Source organism: Carassius gibelio, chromosome A19, assembly GCF_023724105.1.
Source record: "Carassius gibelio isolate Cgi1373 ecotype wild population from Czech Republic chromosome A19, carGib1.2-hapl.c, whole genome shotgun sequence".
Taxonomy (NCBI): domain Eukaryota; kingdom Metazoa; phylum Chordata; class Actinopteri; order Cypriniformes; family Cyprinidae; genus Carassius; species Carassius gibelio.
This window is the reverse complement of record NC_068389.1, coordinates 9,383,080-9,407,794: the sequence shown is the minus strand read 5'-3', so window position 1 is coordinate 9,407,794 and position 24,715 is coordinate 9,383,080. Positions and strand designations below refer to the sequence as shown.

Below are 24,715 nucleotides of genomic sequence, written 5' to 3'. Positions count from 1 at the left end.
TGCGTCAAAAAGGTGTTGCAACTCAGTTCTCAAGATCTTCCTGAAGTTTGAAGATGTTAAACCTATTGGTATCTGTACCTTTTCTAGATTAGACAAATCCTTCAACCAGCTCTCCCACCTTGATCTCAATTTAATGTGTAGTGGTTCATCCCAACTTATGCCCTTATGACACATCTCTTGCAGCACCTTCTTACCGGATATGATGAATGGAGCCAAGAACCCCAATGTATCATAAATGGAAGCCACAATGGAAAGAATACCACGTTGTGTGGCAGGTTTCTCATCAAGCACAGAATTAAAGGTAAAGGCGTCATTCTCCACATCCCACCTTACTCCCAGAACATTCTTAACTGGAAGATAATCATTATGGAAATCCACATTTTCCACCTCAACAGCACGGTCACTCTCACTGATGGACGCAAGCACTTTTCTATTGTTGGAAACAAATTTGTGAAGGTGTAGTTTTCCTTTAGCACACCGAGCCTGAGCTTCTTCCACCAGCCTAATTGCCAGCTCAACGGATTCCAGACTTATGAGACTATCATCTATATAGAAATTATTTATGATGAAACTAGCAGCTAAAGGATACTTCCTCTCAATGCTGGCGAGATACTTCAGGCCATAATTGGCGCAACCTGGGGAGGATGATGCTCCAAAGAGATGTACTTTCATTCGATATTCTCTGGGCTCTGTGTTTAGATCACCATTTAACCACCACAGAAAACGCAGGTAATCCTGATCTTCCCTAATGACATGAAATCTATTAAACATTTTCTCAATGTCACACATGACAGCAATTTGATGTTTGCGGAAGCGACAAAGCACTCCAGTCAACCCATTGGTAAGATCGGGCCCAGTCAATAGATAGTCATTCAAAGCGGAACCTTTAAACGTGTCCGTACAATCGAAGACTACCCTGATCTTATTTGGCTTCTTTGGGTGATAAACACCTTGGTGTGGAATATAACACAAATTTCCCATATCTAGTTTCTCATCAGCTATTTCTGCATCCCCATCTCTTAAGACACCTTCCATAAACATCCTGTAATCACATTTGAATTGAGGATCCTTGTCCAATTTCCTTTTAAGATGCTTCAGTCGTACTAATGCAAGCTTCTTATTATTTGGAAGTTGGGGACTAGTTTTAAAGGGAAGGGGCATCTCAAGATGGCCACATTCATTATGATAAACGCCTTCCTTTAGAACCTGCAGAAACTGAACATCGTCCTGAGATATGCTCTTTTCTCCTAACCGACTATCTACCAAATCCAGCTCAAGGGCTCTAACAGCAGCAGGTGTCACAAGGGGAAGCTCCCTGACTGATATGCGGTGACATATACTAGTCACATCCTTGGAGTTCACACCATTTGGAGTACCTCCTATGATGCTCCAGCCCAGGTCAGTCTTGATGGCATAAGGCTCTTCATCACCTCCATTGATGACCTGTCGAGGTGCCAATGCTCTGGAGCAATCATAGCCAATCAAAAGACCTACTCCACAATCCATTAGTGCAGGCATTTCCTCAGCAATGACTTCTAGATGTCTCCACCTTTTAGCAGTCTCACAGGTGGGAATATGGGTGCGCTCAAAAGGAATGAAATCCCTTGTATAAACGGGAGGCAGGTAGATAGAGCTATCTAAAGAAAACCCTCTCACTCGAAGTCCACAGACTCTCTGACTTTCTACAATGGAGTCTTTTCCCATCATCGTGGAAAGCTTTAGTTTTACTGGTTCCATTGATGCCCGCAAACTTTCACACACTTCCTGATCAATAAATGTGTGACTACTTTGAGTGTCTAATAAGGCATAAACAAGGATTTCAGACTCTGAGCCAGAAGACAGCCATACTGGAACAATCATTGATGTTGTACCACCTTCTCCTCCATTCACACAGCATGATAGAGAGGATGTACTCTCTTCAGCCTGCAAAACCATCTGTGAACGTAACTCATTTACTGGCTGACGATCTTCATGCAAAAGAGTTGGGTGGCGCTTCTTACATACAGCACATATGGACCGATTTCTACAATCTTTGGAGCCATGTCCCCTTCTTAAGCATGCAAAGCACAACTTATTCCCCCTAACAAACAGTCTCCTTTCCTCCACAGGCTCTTCCATTAATTTTTGACAGTCATGAACTGAATGACTCTCTCCACAGAACAAACATTTAACTAAAGTTGTGCAATGCACCAGTGTGCTCTTCAAATTACTAGACTCTTTAGTCTTGCGGTCAATAATATTGCTGGTATTACCCATAGCACATGCTGCATCTAAATCATTCACCGTAGTTGCCAACCTATTTACTCTTAAACGCTTGATCTCCTTGAAGGGCTTTTCTTCACAGATCTTCAATGCATACAACGATGACACAGGATTGCACGCTATGCGTGCTTCCTTTGAGACAAATGAAGCAAACTCACTAAAGCTTGGATAATCTTTATCTTGATCTAGCTGTTTTGTGACATAACGGTTCCACCTACTCGTCACCCAGTTGGGAAGCTTGACTAGTATCTTCTGATTCTCTTCGCAATCATTCAACACCTGAAGACCCTTGATGTGCGGCATAGCATCACTACATGATTGCAAGAAGTCACTGAACTCTCTTAGCTTAACGTATTCTGATGCACCAATCTTAGGCCACCTATTTAGTTTCTCTCTAAAGGCACGTTGCGCCACAAAGGAGTGACCATATCTAGCATTTAACTTCTCCCAGGCTTGCTGATAGGCTTGTTCATCTTTCCTATAAAAACTACCTTTCAAAACTGATCTTGCTTCACCATCAATATACTTTTGCAAATAGAACAGCCTGTCTGCTGAATTCAGACACCGTCTCTCTATAAGAGCCTTAAAGGTTGTGCTCCACTCTATAAACTTAAGTGGGTCACCAAAAAATACAAAAGGTTCTGGAACGGGAAGTCGAGATAGGGCCATTGACTCTTGCAATGCCTGTACTACGGATACCTCACCTTTTGTGACTTGCGGACTCAAACTTGATGTATTAGGAACCAGGGGACTGGCGTTGCTCACATCACTACATGCTGAACCATACTGCTGACTTCTTACTCTTAACTCCTCCTCAGTATACACTCGAAGCCTTGCTTCCATAACCTCAATGTCTCTACGATTTTCAAGCTTCTTCAATCGCTGCCTTTGTGCATCAATGTCAGCCTCCATTTCCATTTCTGCTTTCTTTGCAGCTAACAATGCGGCAGTCTCTGCTCTTCTAGCGGAAATGCTTGCAGACTCTGAAGAGGGTTTAGAGTGATTACTAAAAACTGTGGCTCTAGAAACTGTGGATCCGTATATGGACCTAGCATACTCACAGTCCAACAACACACGCAATCTTGCCTTCTCAGCTTCAGCATCGAACTCCATGCCATCCTCCACTAAACGTACATTCATTATTTTAATCAAGTCTGCAGTCACAGCTGAACATGCATCTATTTTTCTTCTAATTTCTTGACTTGGTACTGCTTGGAGTCGCATGCTATCATATAGGCCTTTCAATTCAGATTCTTTCTTCTCAACCCCATCCATCATGTCACACAAATCACTTTCAGAACACTCCTGTTTTAACTTTAAACGAACCTCTCTGACATGGATCTTCCAACTATTATATGCAGATATGAACTTGCTTTCCCTTTGGACCAGTTCTTGTGCTTTTAACTCCTGCATCTTTGGTGTTAAATGTTTATCACGGGAAGATTTCCTAATTTCATTGGTCTTTAATAAAGTAGAATTAAGCTCTTTAAGTCTTGCCTCAGATTTTTCAGTACATGTGGTACATGATTCATGTCGATTTCTCACAACACACTCATTAACTTGTAATGGAGATTCATTTTGCTCTGCTAAATCACCCTGAACTGACATTTTCGCTCTTAAAAATGTAACGCTTTAAACAACAATACAACACATAATAAAATAACAGTCAATAAAAGTGAAACTCTTAAATAGAGTAATGCCACTTAAATGTTACTTTAAGCACTATTTCAATTAAGCAAATTAAGAACCAATTGTCACTAGGACACTTCTTTCTTACATTGTTCTCTAATTATAGGCAGCTTTGTCTTGTAACAATTTTATTTTAACTTTTAAAACCATCCATTTACCAAAGATAACATTTAATATTTTATAGTCTGACCTGCTGATGCACGGATGAATCAGGCTGCGTGAGAAAGTCCTCCATCGGGATGTATCACAACTGTACGTAAAACCCGCAACAAACCACCGCGGAAAGACGCATAGTTGCACGCTGAAACTTGCAACAATCAGTCCTACGAAATGAGGCACCGGCTGCACGATGAACCCAGTTTGCAACACTCAAGGATCCAGGAATACCGCACTAGAATCGCGCGCCGAAGACAGCCGCCTCTATCACCGCAGGAAGCAGCCAACCACTCCGAAAGACCCAGACGCGAGAAGCCGCACGCTGAAGCCGAAGTAAACTTTGGTGGAATGGAATTAGGCCACGTTTTCACTGTAACTACTCGCTGGTCATTAAACAGTCCATGTTTCCAAAATACTGATGTCCATTTGTTTTATTTATAGATATGGAACACCGTGAAAACTACATACAAACAGAAACACAAAAATATAGTTTTACACACACATAACAATTCGAAGGACATCAATGCAAATAAAGAAATATACATAAATGAACACTTTTACCGTGTTGGCCTGGTTACCAGCAGTAGAATGGTGAAGAGCTCTAACAGGTGTATCTAAGTTTAAATCTCATCATTCAATTTGCAGCACTTCCAGGTTAAATCTAATCAGGAAGGTCACATGACCTTCAATTTAATAAAACTTAGCAGTACCACAAAATAAGCACATCAGAATTCATGCAATTGACACACATACACAATATTATATTTAAATTGTAAAGTCTTAAAAATACAAAAAAGGAGCAAAACACTGATATTACAAATACCTCATACACAACCCATAAATGACCTATCAGTGTCAGCTACAGTTTGTCTTGAGTGGCTCTCACTCCACGCACAGATTCTGTTTTGTTGTTTTTAATGATAGTGAGTCTGATTAGAACAGAGCACCGGGGAACAACAGCCACGTAAATCAGCCCCCTATGTGCTGCCTGTCCGTCTGGAGCGCTCCATAATCAAAGCAGCTACACTCTCACTGCGCCTCCGCTCTCTGGGGGAAATCAGTAATCACACGTACCGTGGCACTAGCCTTCTCTCAATGTGCAGCCACCCAGTGAAACACATTTCTTCTGTTCAACACACAATCTGAAGCAGAGAGCTAATAGTCGGGGCTGTCTGAAAACAGAAACAAGAGTTAGCTAATGGTATGTTTCTGTTTCCAGTACTATGGTAGAAAGATGATGGCTTTCATTATTGTAAGTAGTGTTTAGAGATATGTGCAAATCATATAGTTCAGACTATACAATCTGAATGGATGAGCCATGTTTGAAGCCATTGTAATATATAAAAAGAAATGCATACCTTGACACCATGTGAAATTAATTATATATTTTTTGGTAATATGTTTTTATACAATTACTGTATATTACGTTGCTTCTGTACTGTATATTAATTTTGGTGGAAGAATTGTTTATTATTAGTACTAGTAAAATGTACATATATACACATATGTTTGTGTGTGTGTGTGTGTGTGTATATGTGTGTGTGTAATATATATATATATATATATATATATATATATATATATATATATATATATATATATATATATATATATATATATATATATATATATATTAATAGTATTTATATTTTCCAATTTCATTTGAGTAATTTTGTGTTTTTTGTTTGTGATTTTAGTTTAGTTCTCTTTATCTTAAATTTGTTTAGATTTAATGTTAGTAACATTCAATTCTACTTTAACATTCGGGTTCTTCCATTTAATATTCATATTAGATTTTATTTACATTTTATTTATATTACCAAAAATGTTTTAGTTAGTAAAGTTGAATTTTTATATTTCAACACTAATCAACAGTGTCTCCAATTCTGCTAATAATTGCTCAAATTTTAAAGAATCAAAAGCCTGAGAAAATAATAATTGAATCCCATCTACATTCATCTTATTGCTCTTTCATCTTACTATTTGCTGGTAAATGTGCAAACGAATGTAATATAAACAAAATAAATGAGTCTTGTTAAAGCTTCATTCAAGCTGTGCATTCTTGCTGTGGAGCTTTATGCCAAAGAGTATTGTTTAGATCTGTTTTCAAAGCTAATGCACAGGGGTCAAAGGTCATGGGCAATGACCCCCTGCTCTTTAGCCCTGCCAAAACCCATTATTCTAGAGCAGCCAAATGGGAGGATCTGTTATTAGGCTGTAGTCATATATTAATCGAACACATTTTTTTTTCATGATTACATTCCCACAAACAGGATTTAGTTAATGAATTACTACCTAATTTCACCTATCAGTTTTCAGTTTAGTTTTGTTGTTGTGTAGCTGTCACACAAATCCTTTTAAAACTAGACAGTCTCAGTCCACCGTGCAGAACAAGAATCGACCTTCATTCTCGCCACTGTGACCTGCTGTTGAGGAGCTGAAATCCAAATAAATGAGCCTATTAAACTATCAGGATGTTTGCATTTAAAGGCTTGGGCAGGACGGATGGCTCTCTGCTCGTATACTTTAATAAGGTCTGGCTGGGCAGAGACCTCAACACTCTAGCTGTGGTTGAGGGAGGGGTACTGGGGCTCAGGTATGTACAGGTCACCACTTGATCCCAAAAACCTCTCTTACAGCTTGTAGTCTGAACACCATCTGCACACCATTAGTGACCAATACGCTGCAGAATGGGAGGAGGGACAGACAGATTGAGAAGAACCAACTAGATTATTAGAGTTTATGAGGATAATATTAGCGGTGCAAAACTGCCTGCTACAATGCTAGAGTTGCTAGGCAATTTCAGGGTGGTTGATATTTGGTTTACCTATATGTTGGTGGTTTGTCTATGGCTGCCTGGGTGTTCTGGGTGATCAGAATGATGTAGGTGGTGCTAGGTAGTTGCTAGGGTGTTACGGTGGTTGATAGAGGGTTGGTTGGAGTTTTGGTTTATATGTGGGTACTATAGTGTTTTGGGCTGTTGCTAGGGTCTTCAGGGTAGTTGCTAGAGGACTGTCTAGGGTGAAAGTTTTGTACGTGATTGCCAGGGTGATATCTGTGCTTGCTAGAGTGTTGCTAGGGTGTTAGGGGTGGTTGTTAGTGGGTTCCCTGAGTTGTTGGTTTGTATGTGGTTACAAAAATGTTGTGGGTGGTTGCTAGGGTCTTCAGGGTAGTTGCTAGAGGACTGTCTAGGGTGAATGTGATTGCCAGGGTGATCTCTGTGGTTGCTAGAGTGTTGCTAGGACGTTCTGGTTGGTCACTAGAGTGTTGCAGTTGGTGTTAGTTGCTAGGTTGTTCAAGGTGGTTGCTAGAGGACTGCCTATGGTGAATGTGATTGCCACAGTGATCTCTGTGGTTGCTAGAGTGTTGCTAGGGTGTTCTCGATGGTCACAAGAGTGTTGCTAGGGTGTTCTCGATGGTCACAAGAGTGTTGCTAGGGTGTTCTCGATGGTCACTAGAGTGTTGCTAGGGTGTTCTCGATGGTCACTAGAGTGTTGTAGGTGGTTTTAGTTGCTAGGGTGTTCTGGGTTGTCACTAGAGTGTTGCTAGGGTGTTCCCGATGGTCACTAGAGTGTTGTAGGTGGTTTTAGTTGCTAGGGTGTTCAAGGTGGTTGCTAGAGGGTTGTGAATTTTTGCTCTATGGGATAAACAGAATGTTCTGAGTGGTCGTTAGAGTGTTGCAGGTGGTGTTCAGTGTAGTTACTAGGGTCTTTAGGGTGGTTGCTAAAGGGTTTTGAGTTGTTGCTTAAGGTGTTGTTTTGTATGTGTTTGACAGGGTGATCTTGGTGGTTGCTTGAGTGTTTTAGGTGGTGTTAAGCAGTTTGCTATGGAGTTAAGGGTGGTTGTTAGAGTGTTATGGGTGGTTGCTAGGGTGTTCAGGATGGTTACTTGATGATTGGCTATGGTGTTGGTTTGTATGTGACTTCTAGGGTGTTCTGGGTGGTCACTAGGGTGTTGCAGGTGGTGTAAGATAATTGCTAGAGTGTTCAGGGTGGTTGCTAGAGGGTATTGAGTTTTTGTTCTATGGGCTAAAAGACTGTTCTGAGTGGTCACTTAAGCATTATGTGGGTTTCTAGGGTGTTCAGGGGTGTTGCTAGAGGGTTTGGGTTGTTGGTATGTGGCTTGCCTATGTGGTTTCTAAGGTATTCTTGGCGGTTGCTAGAATGTTTTAGGTGCTTTTAAGTAATTGCTAGGGTGTAAAGAGTGAATGTTAGAATGTTGTGGGTGGTTGCTAGGTGGTTGCTAGAGAATTGCATAGGCTGTATAAGATAACTAGGGGTTCTGTGTGGTCATTTGGCTGTTGTTGGTGGTTGCTAGGGTGTTCTGGGTGGTCTTTAGAATGTTATAGGTGGTACTAGGGAGTTGCTAAAGTGTTAATTGCGGTTGCTTGGAGGTTTTGGGTTGTTGGTATGTTGTTTGCTTAGGTTGTTGGTTTACATATGGTTTCTAGGATGTTGTGGGCTGTTGCTATGTGCTTGCCAGGCTGTTGTAGGTGGTCTGTATGTGGTTGTTAGGTTGTTTTAGATGGTTTGTGTGTGGTTGCTTTCTGTTCTGCATGATTGTTAGGTGGTTGCTAATGTGCTGTGAGTTGTCATTATGTGGTTGCTAGGCTGCTGATGGTGGTGTTTATGTGGTTGTTAGGATGTTTTGGATGTTTGCCATGGTTTGTGTGTGGTTGCAAGGGTGTTCTGCATGGTTGTTGGGTGGTTGCTAGGGTTCTCTGACCCACGTCACCCCAATTCTCTATAATAGTTTAGTTCTTTGAAATTGAAATTTTACTATGAAAAAAAAAAATCAAGAAAGAACTTTATATTTTATTTAAAAAAAAAAAAGCCAATTTTCAGGATGACGAGATTTCTTGTATTGTGGCATTTATTTCATTGACAGTTAAAAACAAGAGTCTTGGCTTTACCTCAAGCACTGTTCTTTTTTCTTCCTCTTCTTCTTCTCTTCTTCTTCTTCTTCTTAAAATATCAAGATGAAGACCTCTGACCCTGACATCTTTATATACGTTGCCTTGAACATAGCTCGTACTGGTTCCACAACCTCTGGGACCCCATCATTCTCTAGCATTTTCTTTCTGATACTGGCTTTTCTCTCTCCATTGAGTCTTCTTTCACTCTTTTCCTTTATATGCACTCCTCATTTGTCTTTTATATCCTCTATATTAGTCTAGTTTAATAAAAAACTGCTTCCCTGATGCTTAGTAGGTCAATGTGTTGTATTTTTCTCTGTTATATTCTCTGATAGCTTCAAGTACATGAAGTGACCCTGAGGTTGCATAGAGAGCCAAGATGTGAGGTTAAAAAAAGTTCTCTGCTGCACGTTCCTCCAAGGCCATGAAGTGAGAGCATCTCACTGGATCTAAAGAGAAATTCATTTTGACACTGTTTTTATAGAAAAGAAGCAAGCAAAAACACAAAGCAGGAACCAACAAACCCCAAATATATAAAGTGTATGACGGAATTAGTTTGAAAGAAGTGCCAGTGATGTTGGCTAATGCAACATTTAAGAGGTCCTTAATGCTTGAATTTATAAAAGCATTAAATCATGTTATCCCTCACTGTCTGGACGCCAAAAATCATCACATGCTTTTCCACTTTGCAGCTCCTGTCTAGCTTCAGGATACACTGCTGAATCTCATACCTTCTCCACTCTCAACTGATCCTCACATTAATCCAATTATCACCTAATAATTCCTATTACTTCTACTGCAATACTTCTGAATTTGCTTAAACAAACCTGTGGATCTTTAATCAGGAAAAAGCAGCATTTTCAACAGTTTTGGTGTGATTATAATGAAACCATGAATGTGCTGCAAACCTAAACCCTGTAAAATAAAGAGATTACTGAGTAAGCGAGGTGTACGCCCGTTATTTGATTTTGAGAGTGAGCAGAATAATTTTCTTTTCAGTTAGGAATAATCTATTATTTAATAACTTCTTGCCTCATCCTTAATTAAAATACATTCCTCAGCGTTAAGCCACGGGAAGGTTTGGCTTTGGGAAACGATCTCCCTTCATCATGGTAGGTATTAGCTCTGGGCTCAGCGTGCAGCTCAGCGTCTCTCGTTTGGCCAGCTGACTCTATTCTTCCGTTCTGGTGGACTGTGGCGTCACCGCTGCATATCATTAGCTGGTGGTGTTCTTGATCCATGTCATTTTCAGCCTGTGCCATTTCCTATCGCTCGCAGCTGCCAGCTCTGGCTAATTAGTGACAGAGATTGGAACAGGAACAGGAACAGGGAAGAGAGCTTCAGAGAAAAGGGCCTGCAATGTCGTCCTTTCATTTTCTCCGACACAATTCCTGATACTCTTATTCCAGCCATAAAGGCCAGGCTGGAGGCACTTACTCACAAAGACAGGAAACACAGAAAGGGATATGCCATTTCTACAGAGATTGTATCTGCCATGATTTGAAATAAGAGGCCCAGATCTCATTTACACTTGAGAACTGTAATTCTGACAATGCAGTGTTTTTCCAAAGTTGGAGAGGGTGTTTTTAGTGCTTAATTTGCGCCTCCATAATTGTATAAGGAACCTAATTTAGTGGATCCCACTCTGACTCTAATCTACGAATATTAGTTTTGTTATTTTTAATATTAGTTGATGGTCTGCTTTGGCTATGTTTGAAGTATTTTTAGTGTGAATAATAATGAGAGCTTAAATTAATATAGGCTATAGCTAAGTAATTGTATTTACACTTTCATAATACAGGTTTTCAGGAAAAATATTTTTAGTGCCTTATCTGAACCAGAACCAGATCCATCTCCTCCAGAATTGTCTCAGTAACTTGTCCATCATCTGCCCAATTTATATTTTGACCATTATGACCAATAAAATATCATGCATATAGTATGTGCATACAGTGCTAATGATTAATTTTATCTAACGAGCACTATGCACATATACACACAAATATATATATATATATATATATATATATATATATATATATATATATATATATATATATATATATATATATATACTCTAAAAAATGCTTTTTTGGGTCAAATATATACTAACCCAGCTGTTGGGTAACATTTTTTTTATTACATTTTTAACCCAAAAGTTGGGTTAGTCCATATTTGACCCAAAGTTGGGTTGAAACAAACCAGCATTTTTTTTTATAGTGTAGGCCCAACAAATAATTTGCGAAAACATGCAAAGACAAGGTCAATTTGGAGTACTCTTACACAATGCCATAGAAGAACCTTTTTTGTATAAATGGTTCTAATAAAGAACCTTTAACATCTGAAGAGCTTTTCCGTTTCACAACAGGTTATTTGTGGTGGAAGAAGGTTCTTCAGATTATAAAAAGATGAGAATAAGATGGTTCTTTAAAGAACCTTTGACTGAATGGTTCTTTGTGGAACCAAAAATGGTTCCTCTGTTTCACTTTTTTTTTTTAAATGTGTATGTATTACATTTTTAGCATTATTGCAGGCACTAGCATAAAATGTCTTATTCAGGTTATAAAGGTGGTTTTCAGTTGGTTCTAAAACAATGGAGACTCCTCAACTGTTGACATGTTTGACTAGCTACTGGAATAATAACCCATCAAAATAATGATTTAAAATCATGAAATCTCATTTGAGGGTAGGCTAAATACCACCACAGCAACGCATGTCAGCATGCATTGAGCACTATCAGTGTGTTAGCCAAGCATTTATATATGTGTGTGTGTGTGTGTGTGTGTGTTTCTGTCCTTAAAATTAGTGTGAAGAAAGGAAACCAAAGAATGAGTGAAGACAGAAGGGAAATTGTCTCTTTGACGTTATAGAATAATCTTAGATTCACCCTTTCTGTTTTTGACCTGTGGATAATGCTGAAGGATGACCCATACAGGAAGTGATGTAATGTTCTTCTGTCGGTCTCATCAGCTGGAGGAACACCTGGAAGAGCCCACATGTGGCTGTTTAATAAGTGCGTGAGCTAAATGAACATTTTTAGTATATTTCATCGGCTTTGCAAATGTTTCCTCATGTTTCTTTTTTGGATTAGCTGCTATAATTACACATACAGTAAATCCTTGGTTTGTGGCTCATAAAAGTGTCATCATTTCTTTATAGTCAGTGTATTTCTAACCCCCATGGGAAAATTAAATCAAATTCCTTCTCTGTAAAAAACCATCTCTCTGTGATGAAGTGATGCCATCAATGCAGAACCTACATGGGATAAGAATTTCTAACTGTGAAGTGGAATCAATATTAGCTTTCATGGCGCTGGCAGAGGCTCAGATGGAGGAGCAGCACTGCGAGTCGCTGTGTTGACAGCTCCCGGTTGGTACTTACGTTTCATTTATCATTTGCTCCTCAGTTGTTGTTTTGTGTTTGCGAATCATTACATCTGTCACAGATTTCAGCATGACTCCTGAAGCACGTCGCCGTTTCTTGATGTTCTGAGTTTTTATTATCTTCTTTAGATCTCAGCTCGTCTGGTGCCTGTGCTCCGTTTCACTTCATGTCTGAGAGTCTCTCTTGGCCTGACATCACTGCACCAGACGGAGACAGAGAGGGACATTTGCTGTCATCCTCTTCCTCTAAACACTGCCGCCCTGAACTCAGTCAAGCTACGACAGAGATGTCATGTTTGTGGGGAGATGCCACACAATATCCTGATTTTCTCAGCTTTGATAAAAGATTTTGTGCATTGGAGGTGACTGGGGTTAGTTGTCACATGGAAAAGTCGTCAATAGGACATCATTTCAGTAGCTATAAGATTTTGAGTAAAAAGTCCAACTTCACAAATTCTGGGTTTGTATGTCGTTTCAAAACACTCTGAGAAATAACAGATAAAAATAACGGTAGCACTTTATTTTACAGTCCTGTTCCTCATGTACATACTATGTACTTATTATAGTAATAACAATAACTATGTAATAACTAGGTACTAACCCTGATCCTACCCCTAAACCTAACCCTACCCCATGTAGTTACCTTGTATTACCAGAACTTTCTTAGATAAATACACTGTAAGTACACTATAAGTACATGTTAGTACACGTACTGTAAAATAAAGTGCAACCAAAATAACAAATTAACAGAAATTATTCTAAATATTACAGATAACGTAACACCCAAGGAGTTTATTTATTTCGTTGTTTTATTATTTACATGTTTTGGCTAAACAAAATGGTTTTTAGCAATGTGTTTGCTTTTTCTTTTTTGAGTTAGAGGAACTTTATAATTTTTGCATAAACACAAATAATAATAAAAAAAATTGTTGATTCTGTTCATTATTTTATTGTTTATTTAAAAAGTTGTTTATTTTATCCAGTCCTATGCAAAGCATGCTGGGAACTATAACTCCACTGCCATCAGAGTTATTCAGACAATTTCATTAAATTAAAAACAAATAAATACATAAAGAAAGAGAGAAAATGTAAAAAGTAGAAAGTTTAGTTAGAATTACACACAATATTAAGTTGATGTAATGATTATCATTTTTATGACAGCAGAACTCATGTTTGCAACTAAAAAAAGGTTTAATTAAATCCATTATTCTTTTTTATTTTATTTTTACTTGAAAATATGCATTTATTCAAGCTTTGCTTAACACCGTTCGACTATTATGCATTCAGTTTTGCCCATTTTCAAAAAAAAAAAAAAAAAAGGTTTATCTTTTACTATTTATATTTTGCAATAAACAGCAGGTTTCCATTGTGACAACATACCCCATAATAGGACTTTTTGAGCAATAAAGCTGGAAATAGCTTTCATGTAACCAAGACTTTATTGGAGTAGAAAGTGACAACTGTCTCCTCTGCTTGAAGCTAAAAAACACAGAAAAACACTTGAAGCTCAAAGAAACAAAAAAACAACAACATCCCTATTGCTCTCCAGTTTGCCACCCAAAATATCTCCACATTTCCTTTAATGTATTTCAAACCAATGGGGAAACAAATAGGACCACTGTGCTGTCAAACAAGCATTCAAGCAGCAATCTGCCAGCCTGTGATCATCAGATGTGCTGCGAATACAACGCTGCTTAAATCTGCCGGTAAAACCGCAGCAGTAGTTGACAGCTGACAACAGAATGCATCACTCTGTCTGCATTGTATTAGTTGTCACTTCAGTCAATGAACAGACTTAGTAAAACAAGTTTGGGCCAAATGTGCTGTTATATAAAAAAAAAAAAAAAAAAAAAAAACTGGAACAGTGTGTCAACAGAAAACAAAAGGCGTTTGCCAAAGTCTGTGAATAGCTTGTAACCCATTAAAATATTATGCTGCGTCTACAACTTCAAAGACGTCGTGAGGATCGCGCAATCCATCATGTTATCAACACCCTGATGAAGGGTGCGCTCAGTGTCACACAGAGAGAAACGTCCACATCAAACCAACAAAAGACGTCTTATTTAATCTAGTGTTTGTTTACAGAAAACAGTGTGTCCAAACCTCTTCTTGTTAGGCGCTCAACGCACGAGCAGTATTCATTACGTCAGCTGGACTCTTGAAGTGGGGTGAGAAACCTCAGGAATGCACAGCACCCTCCAAACACTTCGCTCTCAACTCAAGTGGCCTGCGTGTGAGATGGAGGAAAACCACGCTTGCTCGGACTGCACGGTTTAAAGAGGGGAGAGAAAGGTTTTAAAGGAGGCTGGTGGGGGTGGGGGTCTGTATGGTAAGGGAGACTCTGGAAGTCATTAAGGTAGAGTGAGATTTGGTTTGAAAAGCATGACTGCTTTATCGCTAGCCAGGGTTAATTAAGCGAGGCTGGAATGTCAGTTCAGAAGCAGACCCCGTCCCGCTTCGAGAAGCTGTAGTGTGAACCACAAAGGGGTCTTTCAGGAGGACCTGATGAATCACTTCATTTGAGCAACATCGATGCTTGCTAACATGTTCACGGCTGCTGAAAGTTTGAACGCGTGCGGTTTTGCTAATGTATTGACAATTGGACGTTATTGGAGAAGCCTGGGGCCGAAAAGTACAACTAAACCTCAGCCTTCCCAGCCTCACAACAAATGTGTCTAAATATTAGACTTGCCTTTTAAAGAAAAGCTTTTAGATGGTGTTGTTTTGTAACCTGGTCGCATAATGTGTCTAATTCATGAAAACTAGATATTGAATGCAACAAAAGAGCCACATGTCATACATTTGGGGGTCCTCAAGATTAAAACAAATTATTACAGTCACAAGTGTTGTTGTTTTTTCTGTACTTAACAATCATGGAAGGTTTTTTTTTTTTTTTTTTAGCAATAAATGTAATGGTCCTGAATTGTCAAATAACTAAAATAATTTAATAAATCAAATTTACCTTAAAGTAAAGTGAATTCTAGCCTTATTTATTTATTCATTCAATCATTAATTTATTCATTACACATTTATTTAGTAAAATAAATAAACATAATACACATTTATTTATTTATTTAGTAAAACAAACATGGATACACATTCATTTATTCATTAATTCATCACATATTTCTTCAGTTAAATACACATGAATACACATTTATTTATTCAGTAAAAGAAACATGAATACATTTGTTTGTTTCTTTCTTTATTTATGGTTTGTTTGTTTGTTTGTAAAACTATTTTGAGGTGATGTAATTACATGTTTCATGTTTTTACGTTAGTAACAACAGTAAATTATGCATAATTACAAATCCTAAACCTAACTTCAATCCTGTACATACATGTAGTTAATTAATATCATTGTTTCTTGTTAGTGTAATTACACTGTGACAACATTGCCTTAAAATGAAGTGTAACCTTATTTATTGTTTTAAATAAATAAATGTATAATATTTATTTAGTTAGTTAGTTATGTTTTTGAGGTAACAATTTAGTATAGGGTCCAATTCACACTAATAACTAGTTGCTTATTAGCATGTCTATTATTAACATATTGGCTGTTTATTAGTGCTTATAAAGTGCATATAATGCCTAACATCCATAATCCTATACAATACCCTAAACTTAACAACTACCTTATAAACTATTAATAAGCAGCAAATAAAGGGTTAATTGAGGCAAAAGTCATAGTTAATGGTTAGTTAATAGTGAGAATTGGACCCTAAAATAAAGTGTGACCGTTTTTGATTTGCAGAATTATGGGTTTGATATTAGAAGCCAGGTTAGACCTCAAAGCAGGAGTAGAACGTTTTCTTTAATAAACCTGCAACCCAAAGTATCATAAATAATGTACCTTCAATTTTACACGCACCACAGTGCTGTGTGTGTCACCTCAACAAAGTCAGATATCTTAAAGCAGATCTAGAGTGATAATTATTCACTTTCCACTTTGCACTTGCTTTACCTTTAAAAGAGGAAGCGCTGAAGGCTTTTAACAGGATGCACTGAAGCTGTGCACGAGTTCCACGAGCTGTGTATGAATAGTAACACCCAGATAAAGTGGAGCTTCACCACACTGTTCACCACACATGCACAGCACGCTTCATTTGATGTAATTAAAGTGAAGTGACGTGTCATACAGCCAAGTATGGTGACCCATACTCTGAATTCGTGCTCTGCTTTTAACCCATCCAAAGTGCACACACACAGCAGTGAACACACACACACACCCTGAGCACACACCCGGAGCAGTGGGCAGCCATTTATGCTGCGGCGCCCGGGGAGCAGTTGGGGGTTCAGTGCCTTGCTCAAGGGCACCTCAGTCGTGGTATTAAAGGGTACATAAAAATACACTGATCATTCATTTTCTCAGTAGATTTAGCTGTGATTAAACCTCATTTCTCCAGCTGTCACCCCTCTTCAGGCTGTCACGGTGTGAAAGGCAGAGGCTGACCGGTCTTCCTACAGCAGCCCAACACAGGAAATGAGGTCACAGCCTCAGCCTGGCGAGGAAGCCATGCAGTGTTATTAAAAATGAGTACATCTGTTTCTGGATTTGAATCTGAACCTTCAGCTAAACCAATCAAGTCACACGCTGTTTTTCAAGCGTTATCAGCAGACAAAGAAAAGTTTGTGTTTACGTGTGAAGCATTGCTCTTGTGTTATCTTGGAGATGATGCTAGTTAGCCTGGGGATACGTGACAATACAAGGCGTTAGCTGCTGAGTCTGACTGAATTAATGAGATTTCTCTCAGTTATTATAAACAGCTCCACACACGCTACTCGCTACTGTTTGACGACAAAATTAGGAACAGCCCCCAAGTCTCTCTCTCCCTCTCTTTTTTCCCTTTATTTCAGTTTTTCACTGTTTCGGACAGACAGATCACATATACACAGTGTTGGGGAGTAACTTGTTACATGTAATGGAGTTACAGTTACTGAGAAAGAAAAGAAGTGTAATTAAATTCCACTTATGAAAACGTTAAAGATTGCAAGGTGGGTTACACCCACATACAGATTTAATTGATTGCTTTCCCACATTGCACTGGCTGCTCTAAAATATGAGACACCAATATTTCAGGAGACACAGAAAAGGACACATTGTTTTACTGTTTTATTTTTAATTTTTTATGTATATGATTTTTTTTTTAGATTAACTGTTAGATTGCCAGTGTTTCCTGTCATAGCTATGCAAAAACTTGATTTCAAAGACGGTATCATAGTTATTAAACTATTTCTTGTTATGGTTTTAACTCTGTATTTAACCTCAGAATGATCTCAGAGTGAAGAGAGGGGCTTTTGTGGCGACTGTGCTTTAAAAATAAATTTTCACATTAAAACATGAAACATGAAAGTCTGACAGTGATCAGTGTTGAGTACCACAGTAAAGTTAACACTGTCTGCTCTACATGATTCATAATGATTAACAGTTGAGCATTCATTACAGATTTGGAGAAGCAATCGAAAAGTAAAGTAAATACAATTAATTGAAATAGTGACATTACATTTAAATAAGGTAACTTGTAATCTTTAACCAAAGTATTTCAAAAGTAATCTTCCCAACAGTGCAGATACATGTGTCTACTGTGAAAAAATCTAAATAACAATTAAAATAACAATTACTTATTAACTGGTGCTTATAGAGACAAAAGACAAAGAGTGCAAAACGGTGAATCTCAATTAATTTTTTTTTTTTTTTTGCATTGTTACAATATTTTCATGATAAACACATTTATGGCATTAAGGATGTAAATGTCATTGTTATGTAATATGAACAATAATGATAATATTATTAGAGATTTCACACACACACAAACACACGCAAACACACACACACACACACACACACACACACATATATATATATATATATATATATATATATATATATATATATATATATCAAATGTATACATTACATTTAAGTCTGTATCTAAGTTTTACAGTTTTCATGATTTCTATTTTAATTTAATTTTTATAGTGTTATAATATAATACTAGTGACTCAAGTGGTAGAGCATTGTGTTAGCAGTACAAGGTTGTGGGTTCGATTCCCAGGGAACACATGTTAGGTAAACAATGTTAGCCTGAATGCACTGTAAGTCGCTTTAGATAAAAGTGTCTGCTGAATGCAAAAAAATAAATAATAATAATAAATAATAATAATAATAATAATAATGGACATTGTATGAAAAAATACAACATTTTGATGCATTAAAGTAATGACAATTTAGATAAGAAAAAAAAAACTTGTGAAAATAATGTCTGTCTGAATGAATGAATGAAATAATGTGTGACACAAGATCTGCTGGAGTTCATCATAAGTGTTTTATGAAGCTTCACCCAGCATGACAGATATTAATGTTCATTTCACTGGTTCAGCCCCAGCAAACCCTGCGTGTTACGTGTGGAAAACAATCAGACATCTCCCCTTCAGAATGGAATAACTGGATCAAAATAGGTTGACTGTGGTCAGTCTATTTATAAAAATGATGTATTGTTTTTCTGTTCTGTTCTTACATGTAGCCCCTATCCACTTTAATTTATGCACTACAGATCAAAAGTTTGGACAAATTAAGTTTTTATGCTCACCAAGGCAGCCTTCATTTGTAAAAAGCAGTGAATAATAGTTTTAAATATTATTTCAATTTAAATAACTTTTTTTTTATTATTATTGAAATATATTTTAAAAATATTAATTATTAATTATTACTCCAGTAACGTGAGAGCATCACATTCAAATATTAGCATTTTCTCTCTTTTTCACACATCTCTTCTTCCCTCCTTCCTTCAGCTCCCCATCCTCTATCCATTTTTTATTATTATTTAGAATTCCTCTACACACAAATATACTGGCCCCTTTATCTCCCCTGATGACCTAGGCCCTCTGCAGATCTGTGAGGTCAAAGGCCACGACCCTGTCACCATGGAAACACCACTCTGTATGTAGCAGAACTTCTCACATTAAACCTCTTGAATTAGCTCTAGCTGTCCACAGCTGCAAGAGCTTTCAGACCAAAGAAAAGAGAAAAGACGACTTTTCAAGCACAAAAAAGACCGTGTGGCAGCCACGTGGATAACTTTCAATATAACTATGAAATAGATTTGTAATAGGGTTAAGTCATATACAGGGGAGACTGTAATGAGAATTGTTTTTGTTAATTGAATTGAAGCTGAAATAAAGTTAGAATTAGACAAAAACTTTAAGAAAGAAAAATCAAAACCTGCCTAGCCAGCTAACTGAAATAAAATTAGTTTAAGTTGAAGGACTTACTAAAACTGAAATAAATATCAGTTAAAATTCAATACAAAATTAAAAACTTGTGGCTTTTTAAAATAATTTAAATGTATGTTTTGTTTTTGTATTTTTATTTTTTTATTTTATTTCTTTATAATTCTACTTTGATGACAGAATTCACAAAAAAAAGAAAAGAAAATCACCTTGGTTTTAAGAGTTAAATGTTCTAGACGCCATCATAGTATTGACTGCTGGAGAACACACACATTTGCATGACTGGGTTTTTGACTCATAACTTCACAGAGCCCTTGTTACAACTTCCCTGTGTGACAACTAACCCCTCTCTTCCTTTCTTTCATATTTTCCAAAAGGAAGACTCATTTCCCCTTTATTGGATAATTCCAGTGCTTTATTCTCAGTGTAACCCATCACCAGTAACAGACAGAAATAGACCTGTCTGTAGTCATTTGTCTGTTTCAGTTGTGTGCAGATGTGCACAGCTGGCCAACGGTTTGACACTGTATCTCACTGTATCAGTGTGTATGTGGCCATCCACAGTCGATCATGTGACTCTTGATAAATCGGTCTATTCAAATATAACAATCTTATTTTAATACCCATGTCAATTCATGCACTGTTACCTTAAAGAGGCCATGAAATTCAAATGAGAGGTTTTGTTCACGTATGTTAGCTTTTTATACTGGTGTACTCATAACAAATATGACCAAATCCATGTTATTACAGTCTTTCTCTTCTGGGAAAATGAAGCACACGTATTCATGACTCAAATATCCTCAAGAATGACACTTTCCCTCCCACTTACACCATCTGCAACTGATCAAATAGTGTTACGCTTCTCAAACTAAAAGTGCAATTATTAAAGTTAACTGAAATGAAGCTGAAATGAAAATATTTTATTTCAGACAAAAAATGTACAGTACATGGAAATTTGAAAAGGTGCCTTGGAACAAACTGAAATAAGTTTAAGTTGAACATAAAACTTGATAATGAAAATGACAAAGGCACATACACAATTTCTAAAACCTAAACTACACTCTAAAAACTGCTGGGTTGAAAACAACCCAATTTGGGTTATTTTGACAACCCAGCGCTGGGTCAAAAAGGGACGAACCCAGCGCTGGGTTGTTTTAACCCAACCAGTTGGGTTATCATATTTAACCCAGCCTGCTGGGTTGCCTTTTTTATGGTTTAAAATGACTATATTGCAGGGTTTAAAAAAACAGAGCGGGTGTTTTTTTATCACTGTATTTCAGAAGGAAAACTACTGTATTTAGAAAATGTTCGATATCATTTCGCATGTGCTTGATAAGGCAGCGTTTGTGAGCTCACCGCAGCTCTGCAGCCGTTACCGGAGAAACCTACCTCTCCCGCTCTTAGCGCCTCCTGCTGGCAGAAAATAAACTCGCAGAGTGCAGCCATGTGGGGAAACAATGCATTTCTACGTTAAAATTAACCCAAATTGAGCTAGGCATTAAACCTACAAATGTTGTTCATTTTAAATATCACTTTTACACACAAATAATAATTACCAAAAGGAAAATATTTATTAAAAACAAGAGAAAAGTCAAAAAGTAACATGTTAGAAGAAATGCAGAAAAGGATGGCATTAACAGCTACAGAGTTCATAAACAAAGCATTGAACATTTGATGAATATAACTTAAGATCAAATTGGACTTTGTTCAATTGTATAAAAATATACGAAAACACATACAATAAATTTACAATTAGTTAGTTTTTTTTCCAACTATTCTGGCATGACAGTACACAAATAAATCACAACATTAACTTTGATATTATAACCTTTAACAGACGCATGTGTGTGTGTGTGTGTGTGTGAAAGAATGTGAGCAGGTGTATGAATGACAGAGTGTAAACTTTTCTACTAAACAACACAGAAAAAGCATTTAACTTTTTTTTTTTTTAACAAATTATACACTTACAGTTTGTTTCATTGTCCATGAATACAGATCATGCATCACGGTCAATTTTCATGATCTCTTTAGCATAACTGATGTAATCATGAAGAAACCCCATCAGCACAGCATCTGACATCTTCTACATCATCCAGGGCAGCGTCCTCCTTTAAAACCACCGCTGTTTAGGGGAAAGAAGATTCTCCTCTCTGACCAGGATTCATCCCAGTCACCGCCTGCTCTTCATCAGTGGCCTAAGAGAAACAAATTTGAAAAAATTAAACATTTAATTAAACTATCCATTTTCAGGTAGAGGTGTATTCACATCCGTAAGCATAGGTAAATAATCTGTTTTAGAGTTTCAACACTTTGTGCGGTTGTTTAATGTCTCAGTCCACCACAGCGCTCCAGGAGGCTATAATGGCAGCACTAGTGTGAGGACATGCGATATTGTTTGAATAAATATTGCTTTCAGAAAGCTTCTTTACTGAAACATTAAAACAGACATGACATTCACATACCTCACAATATTCACGTACATGGAGGGCTGCTCTTCAAACCGTTAGTTCACCAAATAATTAAAATGTTCATAATTTACTCTCCCCATGTTTTTCCAGACTCATACAAACTCTGTTCATTTTTTGGAAAACATATGAATATATTTAATATTCTCTTTTTGTGTCCTCCATTGCTGGTCTGGGAGACCAATATTTTATTTTGAACATACATGTTTGCTATCATATAATTTAAGATGTATTCATATATAAATATCAGAATTTACTTCTAAAATAACTCTATATTTATGAAGCTTGAAAATACTGATTATCTAAACTATAAATGGATTAACAAATATTATGAGAAAACTAAAAATATATTAATTTATGTTGTAAAGACAGACAAAAGTCTTATAGGTTTGGAATGACTTGAGGGCAAGTAAATTATTTTTTGTGTGAACTTTACCTCTAAGAGCGAAGACCAAGAATAATGACTCTCCAAATCAGACAACTCCAAAGTTGGTTTGAGTTCTGCAATAAAAAACACAGACATCAATGGTCTTAATGAAATGAGCACGTAATCACACTGTTGTTGCATCAAAATGTGAAGTAAACCGGCAGGAGACAACAGAAAAATTTATTTTCTAAAAATAACTTGCATAAAATCTCAAGGGAATGATGATCTCCCATGTCTCTTGCTTTTAACATCTACAAAAACAAAAAACAAACATTATTTTACTCTTAGTAAAAAAACAACAACTGATAACATGAAATATGAAGTTTACTTGCCTTAAACGATCTTTCCCTCTCTTCAGAAGAAGCTGAGAAAACCACCTCCTCACACAAGCAGACTTGTGTGTCCTTAACTCCAGTTAGTTTGAGTTCTGCAAAGAGGGACATCAATGTTTCAATAAAATATTAACATATACATACATACATATATAAAATCACACTGTTTTTGCATCAAAATGTGAAGTTAACAGGCAGGACACAACAGAAACATAAATTTTCTAAAAAAAAAAAAAAGTAATAATAATTTAACTTACATCAGTCTCAAAAGAATTAAGTTATCTTGTCTCTGGATTTCAACATCTAAAAAAAACACACACATTATTTTAGTCTTAGTAAAAATAAAGATAACTTGATGTTATTCTGAAGTTTACTCTCCTTAAACCGTCTGTCCCTCTCTTCAGAAGAACACCTCCTCCTCCTCCTCACACAGGTCTGTGACTCCTCACACAAACAGCTTCTGTGTCTTTAACTCTCAGCGCGAGGACAATGAAGACACAAGCTTGACAAGTCTGAAATATTACATGTAAAACATACTTTTAACAGTTACCACTTCAACAGCCTCAAAATAATTATGCTAGTCTTTACTACACAATGCCGTTTCCTTTAGGAGACAAACATACATTCAGTTTAACTGCGAAAAAAAAAGACAAATTCACATGAGCGTAACCGTGACCATAACCGTCTGTTAACGCCTCAAAGAGAACAGATAATGTAAAATCTTATGTAAATATGACAAAATACATTCACAGACGTTATATTAAAAGTACATCCTCCGTTCAGTAACGTTACATGAGGCAGTTAAGACCTCCGTGTCCGAGGCGAAAACCGCGTCCGTTTTTTTTTATATAACGTTAGATATAACGTTAAGCTCCTTTGTTTCCGCCTTTCATAAAACCTTCCGCCTTTCATACAACCGGGTAAACAATAAAAGATAACTTTACATTTTGAATATTTAACGTTACTTACCATAGTCTTTCACTCGCTTCTCGCTTCTATCACGCTGAGAAAATGGCGGCTGCTCGCACTGGAGAGACGTACGATTTTGACGTGACGTGCGTGCTCTCCTTCACGTCCGCGTCCTCAACCCACCCCCGCTGGGTTAAAAAAGATAGTTATTTTCAACCCAAACTTGGGTTAAAACATCCCAAAGTCCTATCCAACGGCCTCAACCCAGCAGTTGGGTTGAAAAAACAACCCAGCGTTTTTTAGAGTGCAATTTTCTATTTTATTAATTTAAGTTTTATTAATCTCAATTGAGACAATCTCAACTTTTTAAACATTTTTTGTGGTCTTTAAATACTTTTTTTCTGGCTTATCTGATTACTTTCACTGGTAACTAATTTAGTCATATTAAGTATTATGTAGGCCCTTAATAAAAAACAACAACTTTCAATTCAGATGCTACCACATGAAGCACATTTTAGGTTCCCTGAGAAAACATGTGTGCTGAATTAAAATAGCAGGATGTGCAGCATCGAGAAGCTGTGGTGCAGTCACACAGACAGCTTCTGATATCAAATCTGTGTGTGAGCACGCGCTCATATCTCGGGCTGATTCATGCTGCCTCAGTGCGGGGGTTTGGACGGACAGATGGCCGCTGTGGGAGAGAGAGGAAAGAGTCTTGCGGGTGGAGGAGGATCTGTCCACCTCTCTCCCTCTCGTTACCTTCAGTCATGAAACACAGCCTACACTACACACACTTCAGCACGTTTGCCACACGGGTTTGTCCCTTTACTCCCACTGAGTGAGTGCACATACAAGGATTAAGGAGTTGCATTTTTATGTTCGTTCTCAAGACAGATGAAAATGGAGAGTGAACCTGTGGTGACCCTGATGTGTGGAAAACAGCTCAC

The 24,715-nt window shown here is 37.4% G+C and overlaps 1 protein-coding gene and 2 long non-coding RNA genes across 3 annotated transcripts in view; all 3 read right to left on the bottom strand.

The window, feature by feature from the left end:
• The window catches only part of LOC127934956 (uncharacterized), a 35,175-nt gene extending 30,222 nt beyond the window's left edge, over window positions 1-4,953 (bottom strand). The window contains exons 1-5 of the mRNA XM_052532544.1: window positions 4,669-4,953; window positions 2,191-4,567; window positions 1,253-1,443; window positions 590-745; window positions 329-502 (exon numbers count right to left, since the gene is read on the bottom strand). Coding sequence (XP_052388504.1) covers window positions 329-502; window positions 590-745; window positions 1,253-1,443; window positions 2,191-3,870 — 2,201 coding nt within the window. The 5' untranslated portion in view covers window positions 3,871-4,567; window positions 4,669-4,953. The remainder of the gene's footprint in view (window positions 1-328; window positions 503-589; window positions 746-1,252; window positions 1,444-2,190; window positions 4,568-4,668) is intronic.
• Window positions 4,954-21,187: 16,234 nt separating this feature from the next.
• On the bottom strand, window positions 21,188-22,604 carry LOC127935420 (uncharacterized). Its single transcript, XR_008148086.1, has 2 exons — window positions 22,537-22,604; window positions 21,188-21,830 (listed from the first exon to the last, which is right to left on the bottom strand). It is a non-coding gene; the product is annotated as an uncharacterized LOC127935420 (long non-coding RNA).
• A 255-nt stretch (window positions 22,605-22,859) lies between these two features.
• On the bottom strand, window positions 22,860-24,075 carry LOC127935421 (uncharacterized). Its single transcript, XR_008148087.1, has 3 exons — window positions 23,829-24,075; window positions 23,117-23,371; window positions 22,860-22,954 (listed from the first exon to the last, which is right to left on the bottom strand). It is a non-coding gene; the product is annotated as an uncharacterized LOC127935421 (long non-coding RNA).
• Between the last annotated feature and the right edge of the window lie 640 nt (window positions 24,076-24,715).